At 37.9% G+C, this 10,759-nt stretch overlaps 1 protein-coding gene across 1 annotated transcript; it reads right to left on the reverse strand.

The window, feature by feature from the left end:
• Positions 1-812: 812 nt before the first annotated feature.
• LOC124265232 (prostatic spermine-binding protein-like) lies at positions 813-3,010 on the reverse strand. The gene is made up of 3 exons (XM_046700026.1): positions 2,968-3,010; positions 2,619-2,719; positions 813-1,207 (listed from the first exon to the last, which is right to left on the reverse strand). Exons 2-3 carry the CDS (start codon positions 2,695-2,697, stop codon positions 978-980), a joined length of 309 nt encoding a protein of 102 aa, XP_046555982.1. The 5' UTR covers positions 2,698-2,719; positions 2,968-3,010; the 3' UTR covers positions 813-977.
• Positions 3,011-10,759: the final 7,749 nt, after the last annotated feature.

The following is a 10,759-nucleotide window of genomic DNA, read 5'->3' on the forward strand; positions in this document are numbered from 1 at the left end:
TCTGAAGTGAATGTTGTCATTTTCCATGATATACTCTGCTAAAAACATAGGGGAACTTCATTTCTAATTTACGATTGAAATAATTGAGAGACATATCGGAGTCAATCAATGTTCATATGATAATAATGAATGTTTTGAGAGTGCATCACCACTTGCACTTCCTTATGACCATAGTTGTTTGTACAGTAATCGCTCTTGAAAGATGATCAGTGTATGACGTGAAATTTGCATGTGTACGATTCTCATTTTCAAACTGAATTAAACCGGCTAGAAACAAACACTACACAACTGTGGGATGCAAGATGATTGTCAAAATTAATGGTCTACATTGATTTATCGACCTCCTCGAAAAACGTCAAAGTCAAGAAAGACACCCCTTGCACGTGGGGTTACAGCGCTGTGCACGTGCATCCAATGCGTTGTGTTTAGGGGTAGTGATAAAGAGAAATGGTGGTGCGTTCATAAGATGTCTGCCTTTATAAAGTTTGTTGATGTTTACACTTCCTATCCAGATTGAAAGTTTAGGCTCCACTACTTTCTTTTAAGAGTATACACGTATAAGGTTTCACATATTTGAGACATTGCAGGAATATTGCCAACAGTGGTGAAAACCCATAGTCACTTACCCATTCGAGTTCACCCGCTCATTACAAATTTCAGATAAGCCTGCTTATGAAACAAAGTGGACTAAACAAACAACACGGTCAGGTGTTTATTTCATTTGACGACAATGACGAAGAGACAGTGTGTGTCAGTGAGGATACAATTTTGAACAAACAAAATCTTTGTAAACAGTCGAAATAGACACTGTGTGAAAAGTACACGCTTTTTCACAAATAACAGATCAGATGGTCTACTTATGTCCTTCAGATTTAATAAAATCTCCATGAACGACGATGTTATGTTGACGGAAGCCGGTCAACATGAAACCTGAGTCCGCCACGTTTTATAGCAGTGATGTCCGTTGAATTTTATCTCTACTCATCACCGTCATCACCATTTCCGACGTCGTCATCATCATCACCATCACCGTCAATACCATCGCCGTCATAACCATCGCCATCATCATCACCGTCATCGCCATCGCCGGCGTCGTCATCATCATCACCATCACCGTCAATACCATCGCCGTCATAACCATCACCATCATCGGGATCACCACCGCCAGCAGATTGGCCAGGTGTTGCTGCTGGTGCAGGTGAAGTGCCTGTGAGAAAATGAGAAAATATTTCATAACCACGAAACAAAGGCGACCCACTGACGTATGCAGAACACCAATATCCAAAATCCGTTATTGCCAAGTAAACACAATGGCTTTCGCCCTCATAGATCAGACCACCAAAGATATGGTATTACAGAACTCGGAAAACGACTGCCAAAATTAGGATATTGCGCTGATGACAAGGTGACGTTGTCAGTAAAATAGATGCATTCACATAACATCAGTATCAGACAAAGAGAAAAGGTTTGTCTTGTTTAATCGTACATATCTTCCATATACTCATTGAGTGAGTGATTGCACCTGAAATCATCGTGCATTACGTCAGCAAGCCTGACCACCCGATCCCATTATGGATCTTCATGGGATACTGAACATTCGTTCATACGTTCATAGTCCCTGTTTGAAATGGCTACAGTTTGAAAAGGTGTCTGTGTTTCTTAACTCTGCACTTAAATGTTTATACGATTTTAAGGTGGTCACTTTGCAACAGTAATGCGGTGTGAAACGTGAATATGAATCTGTCGATGTTGACACCATATTGATCACTTTGCCATTCTTCTCTGAAGAATTAGCAATTTTCAGGTGTGTAACTTAGTGACTTTGTACTTTGTGGTGGTTATTGCCCTGTTGGATCCAACACCTCATTATTATTACAAACCTCACATGAAATGCATCCGACGATTAACGGATCACTGCCTTGAACCGCACTAAATCCCGATACACGCTCATATACCACAATGCATATTGACAAACTGACAATGGATACCATCGCAATAATTTGACGCAGTAACTTCCATTTGCATCATCATGCGTCGACGAAAACCCTAATACAAAATAATTATATATGATTAAACAGAAAATAGGGGGATGTGTTTATCGGAAGGAGAATACAGTACTGTTTTGTTACATATTACACAGCTATTACACATTTACTATTAAAAAGCGCAGTATTTAATAGTCAGCTTATCGAAACCTACTGCACACTGAGTGAAGCTATGGGCATTACCTGCTTCAGGGACTGTGTGATTGTCCATTACTCTTGTACAAGGTGGAGAAAAGCACCTCGTTAGTCCATCCTCTTAACGCTTGAGAAACACGACGCTTTATCAGACACTTTCTAGACGCCCACCAGTTAATCCAATTTAATTTATTTTCAGTCGTCTTTCGGTCCAAACCCCCGTAAACGGACTCCCCCTTCTCCTCCCCCTCCCAAGTTTTCGTCCTAGCGGTGTCAACTATTTATCTTGACAGCGCTTAAGTGTTTAAGAAGTATTACTTGGATAAAATATTTTTAAAAAACTTTTTTGACATCAGTTGCACAATCGTATCAGCATTAACCGACGGATCATGTTTTTTCCGTTTCACTGGAGATGTAAAAACAACACTTTGAACTCACCTGGCGCAGCGTCACCCATTTGCCACAAACAGGCACATACTAGCACTATCGCCATCATCATAAGCGTCTGGGTCCTCATAGTGACTGTTCTTTTTGCTTTTCTGAAATGTATGAAACAAAACATGTGTTCAATGCTGTTTTTCTTTTTTAAGGAAAAATATATCATCGTCTCGGTCCTTCACATAAGATAATCAGTTAGAAATCTCATAAATCAGTTTCATAAATCTATCCAACAAGTGATACTTGAAAATCACAAAGCTAGACTTCTGATGAATGGGCCAAATTCAGTCTGATTCGTTTTGTAGCACCAAGATCATTAAGAGTGTTTGTTGGTTGTTTAACGCCGTACTCATCAATATTCCAGCTATATGGCGCCGGTATGTAAAGAATCAACATCATGAGCATCGATCTACGCAATTGGGATACGATAACATGTAGTCAACCAAGTCAGCCAGCATGACCACCCGATACCGTTATACAGTACAACCAGAAATTATTGAGAATTTTAAGATTGTAATTTTTATTTCTTTCGCTCATTACTCACGTATTAAATGTGAATATTATAGCAGAACATAACTCCAGATTCAAAGACAAGTGAACAGTTAGTATTTTGTCAAGTCACCATGGGCAGCAATGCAGGCTTCAATGCGGCGGGGCATACTACTGATCAAAGAAGTTAGAAAGTCGTGGTCCATGCTGTCCCAATATCGGACCACCTCTTCTTTCATTTCAGCAATATTTGTCAGATTTTTCTTATTGACACTTTCCTTCATAAGTCCCCAAACATTTTCTATTGGATTTAGGTCAGGGCTATAGCTTGGCCAATCTAATAATGTCATATTTTGGGTCCGAAACCAGGCCTGTGAATGCTTTGAACGATGTTTTGGGTCGTTGTCCTGCTGGAAAATCCAAACATTTCTACAGAACACGTGAGCAGATGGAAGTAAATGTCCCTCGAGAATATCTGTGTACCACTCACTATTCATATTCCCTTCAAATACACAGAGGGGCGTTGTCCCTCACACAGCTATGCCACCCCACACGTTAAATTATGGACTGTATTTTTGGCGCTGATACAAAGGTTTTTCAGTTTGTTTGGTCCAGAATTTCAGTGTATTAGGAAACAGCCACACAGAACTTTCATCTGAGAAAATCACATTGTCCCAGTTAAAATTTCTATGCTGTAAGCACCAGTTCAACCTTCGCTCCTTTTGTTCAGGTTTCATGATCGGTGATGGAATTCCTCGACTTTTCTGCCAACCCATTGCATGCAGCTCAGTTCTAATTGTCTCCTTACAGACAGCCACAGTTCCTCTATCAATCATATCCAGCCTTAAGTTTCTAAACTCCTTCGTTTGTTTTTAGAAACAAGAATACCAAGCCGCCTCCTGTCACCGACAGTCAATTTTCTGGGCCTACCTGCGCCTCCCTGGTGCTCAATGCCATATCCATTTGCAATATTTTTCAAAACACGATAAACAGTGGACAAAGGGATGCCTGTTCTTACTTGAAATCACTTTAGCTGATCTGATGTCCTTGTTATAATACTCTAAAATCAACTTCCTCTTCTAAATCATCCATACTGAGGATCACTGAAAATGTCGTCTGCTAGCAAGTAAACAAAGGGGGATAACTCTTCACAAACTAATGAAAAAGGATTAACGGAGTTGTCTCTCTTGAATGAAACCAAGCATTTGATAGCTGGTCAAGGTTGTTTATACTAGAAATCCAATGAAACATATTCCTAAAATTCTCAATAATTTCTGGTCATACTATATGTTTTGTTACATATTACACAGCTATTACACATTTACTATTAAAAGCGCAGTATTTAATAGTCAGCTTATCGAAACCTACTGCACACTGAGTGAAGTTATGGGCATTACCTGCTTCAGGGACTGTGTGATTGTCCATTACTACTTGGAAAAGGTGGAGAAAAACACCTCGTTAGTCCATCCTCTTAACGCTTGAGAAACACGACGCTTTATCAGACACTTTCTAGACGCCCACCAGTTAATCCATTTTAATTTATTTTCCGTCGTCTTTCGGTCCAAACCCCGTAAACGGACTCCCCCTTCTCCTCCCCCTCCCAAGTTTTCGTCCTAGCGGTGTCAACCATTTATATTGACAGCGATTGAGTGTTTAAGAAGTATTACTTGGATAAAATATTTATAAAAAAACTTTTTTGACATCAGTTGCATAATCATATCAGCATTAACCTACGGATCATTTCTTTTCCGTTTCACGGGAGATGTATAAACAACACTTTGAACTCACCTGGCGTGGCGTCACCCATTTGCCACAAACAGGCAAATACTAGCACTACTGCCATCATCATAAGCGTCTGGGTCTTCATAGTGACTGTTCTTTTGGCTTCTCTGAAATGTATGGCACAAAACATGTGTTCAATGCCGCTTTTCTTTTTAAGAAAAAATGTATCATCGTGTCGGTCGGTCCTTCACATAAGATAATCAGTTAGAGTTGGAATGCCAATAAATATTTCTTTTCATCATTTCTATCCAACAAATGATACTCAGAACTAAAATCACAAAGCTAGTCTTCTGATGAATGGGCCAAATTCAATCTGATTCGTTTTGTTCTCCCCATCAGCGAGAGTAGCACCAAGATCATTAAGAGTGTTTGTTGGTTGTTTAACGCCGCACTTATCAATATTCCAGCTATATGGCGCCGGTATGTAAAGAATCGTGAAGAGATCAACATCATGAGCATCGATCTACGCAATTGGGATACGATAACATGTAGTCAACCAAGTCAGCCAGCATGACCACGCGATACCGTTAGTAGTCTCATACGACAAGGGTAGGTTGCCGAAGACCAATGCTAACCCGGATCTTCTCGGGTACATTGAGAGTGGTTGGGTGGATGTTGACGCTGACGAACACGTCTGTCAATGACGTCCCAGACGTGCTCAGGACTGACTGACTGACTGACTGACTGACTGAGTTTGGTTTTACGCCGCTTTTAGCAATATTCCAGCAACATCACGGCGGGGGACACCAGAAATGGGCTTCACACATTGTACCCATGTGGGGATTCGAACCCGGATCTTTGGCGTGACGAGCCAACGCTTTAACCACTAGGCTACCCCACCGCCCCTGCTCAGGACTGACCAGATCAGGGCTGACTGGTGGCCTTGGACGTTTTGCACTTGGAGTAGCCGGATCACAATCCTGGCATGATGAAAACGTGCATCATCATCAGAACACGACACGTTACCCAACAAATGGTTGTTGCAGTGACGATGTGTCGATAGCATTGACTCTACGGAGCACAGTTCGCCCAGTAACTGAGGCACCACCCCATGGCACTATGAACCAGCCACTAAAGCCATTGTGCTGTACGACATTAACGTACCTGAAACGATCATTAGGACGTTACAAAACACTGTTCTCGGACGATCGCTCATGGAATTCGAGAGTGAACTCCTATTCCTTTAGAAAACATGACAGAAGCCCAAAGTTGATTATCAATGTGCTGACGCATAGGATGACACATTGATGCCGTGCACGCAAATGTCACCAATGCATAAGATTTCACATATATTCGTTTCGTTTGAAATGTAACCGTTTGCCACAGCTCCCTTATCTAAGTTGTAGGTTTCGGTTTAAGTGATTAATATCATGAACATGGACCCACGTAATTTGGGATTCGATGACGTCATAGCATTTTATCTGTACGATGCAACACACACACAAAAATGCAGAAGAGTCAAATAATGAAACAAAATAAGTTCTACTTACCCAAGAGACACTCTCACAGCAAACCGACCACTGGAATGTATTTTTCAATATTCCACTCGTATATATACGGTTTCAATGACCTCATCGAATTTGAATAAAGTGGAGGTGACCGCTGACTATAAGTCGTTGGGGGAGTACCTGCTGACACGTGGGCGTTATAACAACATCCCCATTGATATTGTGGATTGCGCGTTATTTTTAAAAACATGGCAACATGTGTGAATATGCGCAGATATGCTAACGTCTGTAATGAGACATTATTCTGACTGTTGATCACACACTTTCAATTGAACGCCTTGTTTATTGTTTATTTATTGTTTTATGAGTGCTCTCTTATGTGTGAGGTAATCAGGAACTATAGGAATGAAGTGTAATATTCTCGGATTTAATAAGTGCACAAGAGTTGACCACAATCCCAACAACATAACCTTAGGATAAAAATGCTTTTCTGATTGTGGTTTAAAGTTTTCGTGGAATAAGTACTTATGCAGAAATAGGGAGAAAATAAGGTGACAAAGTTATACTGCAGTTGGTCACATGCTAGCTCATGATGCGAAGTTCCCTCCAGAGATTTTTTGCCCAATTCCATTTTGGTTCATGATGGATCCATGAGGTCACAATTGACATTTGAATGTCAAAACGGGTGATCTATACATCAGGGTCACGGGTCAATACAGACGCCGTCGGTGAAACGACAAGTCCAGTTTAAGGAACGTGTTGGAGAATATGGACTTGGCAGTTGACCTTGCAGATTCCACTACTTATAGTTGCCAAGCTTTATTATACTGTTACCAACCTGTAGGTTATGCGATGACAGGTGACTTCTCTACAGCTGACAATAGCAACCTTCGTCAGTGATAATATGTCTAGCCCTTCTGATAAGACCTATACAGCTTGAGCAGCCTCGTGCCAAACGTGATAAACTCTCTGTATATTCCTAAATGTCCTACAATTTTGTGGTGTCATCACCCAAGAATGTTACCTGAATGTTGAAAGTTGTCCTGAAATAGGTGCAAAAAATATATATTATACAGGAAGTCGGTGTTTTGTCAGTCTGACAGTGACTGTAGGTAATATAGTTCCCAATCATTTAATTATTCTTTACTTCTAACTACATTTCCTTGTCTAATACTATTTTTAGATAACTATCATAATGATATTTTTTTATGCAAGCAGTGTGCGGGACATTCCAATGTACATGGTCTGATAATTGTTCTCGTCACGATATGGCTGAAATAATGTCGATGTGACGATAAATGTTAACTCAATCATTCACTCTGCATGATTGTGTGATATGTGTCTACACGGGCCAGGCGACTTGAAATCTTATCTACAATCCCTTAGATACCCTAATCCAGGAAGACGGAATAAATAAAGCAACAGTTAACACCAGAAAGACACTGCTGAAAATGATTAGCAGAACAATCCCACAATCAATCTAGCCTATGTCAATCTACCCTAATTTTATGCTATGCATAACCCCCGAAATCTAAAACATTTCCGTAACATGAGACAAAATGTTTTAATTTTAAATGCTGATGTAAATTGAATCGAATTATGACCAATGTAACAAGGAGGAAAAGCAAACGAGAGTCGTAACTTAAAACACATAAACGCGTGATAAATTCGACCCATGTAATGAATCTACAAAAAATTCGAGGTTTCAAAATGTGACCGATGAAATTTTGGAACTTGTATATATATAGTTAAAAAATTCATGTATAGAATTATTCCATAACCTGGTTGAACAGCAAATACAATAATCACATCCTGCTGCTTACAGTTTCAATATTAAGATATAATATTTTGCTATCTTTTATATACCATAGTATTTCACAAAACAAATTTCATTATCTATATTGTGCCTTGCTCTGTATCATACGCAGATAATATGTCGATTGATAGTTGGTCTTTAATAGAACGATTTACATGAGAAAATGACACATTTAGTAAACAATAATCTTTAACCTTTACACAAGTTTTAAAAGAGAGAAAACACGGCCTAACTGCAAAATGTACGTAGTTCCTATGATGAGAAATATTCAATATTGTAATTTCATATGAACAGGTTAGTGAACGTTGATTTCATTTAATCTTATGAGTACAACTGAGTATTTTTACTTTACAAAAATGTTAATATTAAACTGTATTAAATGTATATTCAAACATATTATTAGGAATTGTCAAGGTCATAGAATCTTTTAATATCATATATCATGGACAATGATATATAATGATTCGCAATATGCACGTTTTTCAACAAATATTTTACAATGTACTCGTCTTGTTTTCTACAGTATAACCAATTAATATTCATAAAAATATGTTCTTAATGTTTTTATTAAATACATATCCATACATTTATATTATGCATTGTCGAGGCCATGAATTGTTTATATACCAGATTCCACAGGTGCGCGTTTTTTCCGCAAACATTTTACGGTATATTCGTCTTGTTTTCTACAATATAATCAATGCATGTTTACAAAAATAATATGATGACAGAATATGAAACTCTGTACTATTTTTCTGCAAGATTTGTGCCAAACAATAAAAAAAACCATGCCATGCCACATAATAATAAACAGGAAAAGGACCGATCCTGACAAAATATGCGTGTGTTTTGAAATAATATTTGTTATTTTCGTGAAATTGATACCAAGCAGGTGCGCATGTTGTTCACATTAGAATATTATTTAATTGTTTATCTATTCAGGCCATTATTCCAAATTAATTGTAAAACCAGTCATTTCATGGTCTGTCAAAACAACCTGAAATTCTGGCAGGCAAACCAAGATTTTGTATACCTAAGACGGAAATTAAGTGATGTATATACTAATCAACAAATTAATGTTCTCTTTCGCCGACGTTGCCAACTACATTTAACAAAGAACCCGTGAAGATCCAATTCCTAATAAATATGTCTGTATATACATTTAATGCAAATTATGATAAACAATTTTTCTAAAGTAAAAATGCTCAGTTGTACTGATAAGATTAAATGAAATCGTTGTTCACTAAACTTTTCGCATGAAATTACTATATTGAATATTACACATCATAGGATCTACGTACAGTTTGCGTTCTATTAAAGACCAACTATCAATCGACATATCATCTGCTTATGATACAGAACAAGACACAATATAGATAATGAAACTAGTTTTATGAAATATCTAACAGATAGCAAAATATACATCATAAAATTGACCCTGTCAGCAGCAGGATGTGATTATACCATTTATTCCTATTCAACCGGCTTATGGAATAATGTTATGCATGAATCTTTTGATTATATATTTACAAGTTCCAAACTTTCCCGGTCACATTTTGATGAATTCTGTAGATTTATTACATGAGTCGTGTTTCTACGTGTTTTAATTCGTAATTCCGTAGCTGCACTTCTTACAACTATGTTTAAACGTAGATTGTTCACCGCTCCTACGTCAATTGATATTTCAACTTTACGGTTGTTGTTTTTTAAATTTAGAAATGAATATCTAGTGATTTTATGTTCATAATATTTAAGCACGCATAATGCTTTTATCATGTATTGAACTTAATGACAATGGTATCTAATAGGCCCTAGCTGGCCGGGCGATTGTTACTTGTATGTATGTATATCAATCATGTATCACTAGACACTTAAATAAACTATTTTTCTTCTTCTTTCTTCATATGCCTTATGTTAACACGTTTTCAAGTTTGATCGGGTCTTTTTCTAATCAATGCATTTTTTGCATTGTCTCAATTATAGCAGAAAATATGTCTTAAGCTAACAAGTTTTCATCAAAGTCAAAATTTTAACAAGTCAAAATTACTTCAAGGTTAAAAGCTGATCAAAGTCAGAATATGAATATACCAAGAAAACATTGACTTTTCATCATCTAAAGTTGTGTTTATTAACAAACTGCATTCATGTTCTCAAATATAATTACAATAGAATTCTGGGTGGCAATTATCCTCACTATTATAGTAAGAAATCCTAGGTGGCAATTGTCTTGGTGGCGTTTTGAATTATGACTCTGTCGCTTGCTTTTACTCCTTGTTACATTGGTAATAATTCGATTCAATTTAACATCAGCATTTCAAATTAAAACATTTTGTCTAATGTTACGGAAAAGGTTTAGATTATTGGGGTTATGCGTAGATACATATGCTGGCTAGTGGGATTGTTCTGCCAATCACTTACAGTGCCTTTCTGTTAGTAGTTGTTGCTTCATTTATTCCATCTTCCACAAGTAGACTCGGGTATCTACGGGATTGTAGATAAGAAGTCGCGTGGCCCGTGTAGACACATGTGAGTGAGTGAGTAAATATTTAGCGTCACATCGGCAATATTTCAGCCATATCGTGACGAAAACCACATATAAGTAAAAC

Source organism: Haliotis rubra, unplaced genomic scaffold (assembly GCF_003918875.1).
Source record: "Haliotis rubra isolate DU_JTF1 unplaced genomic scaffold, ASM391887v1 Scf968, whole genome shotgun sequence".
NCBI lineage: Eukaryota > Metazoa > Mollusca > Gastropoda > Lepetellida > Haliotidae > Haliotis > Haliotis rubra.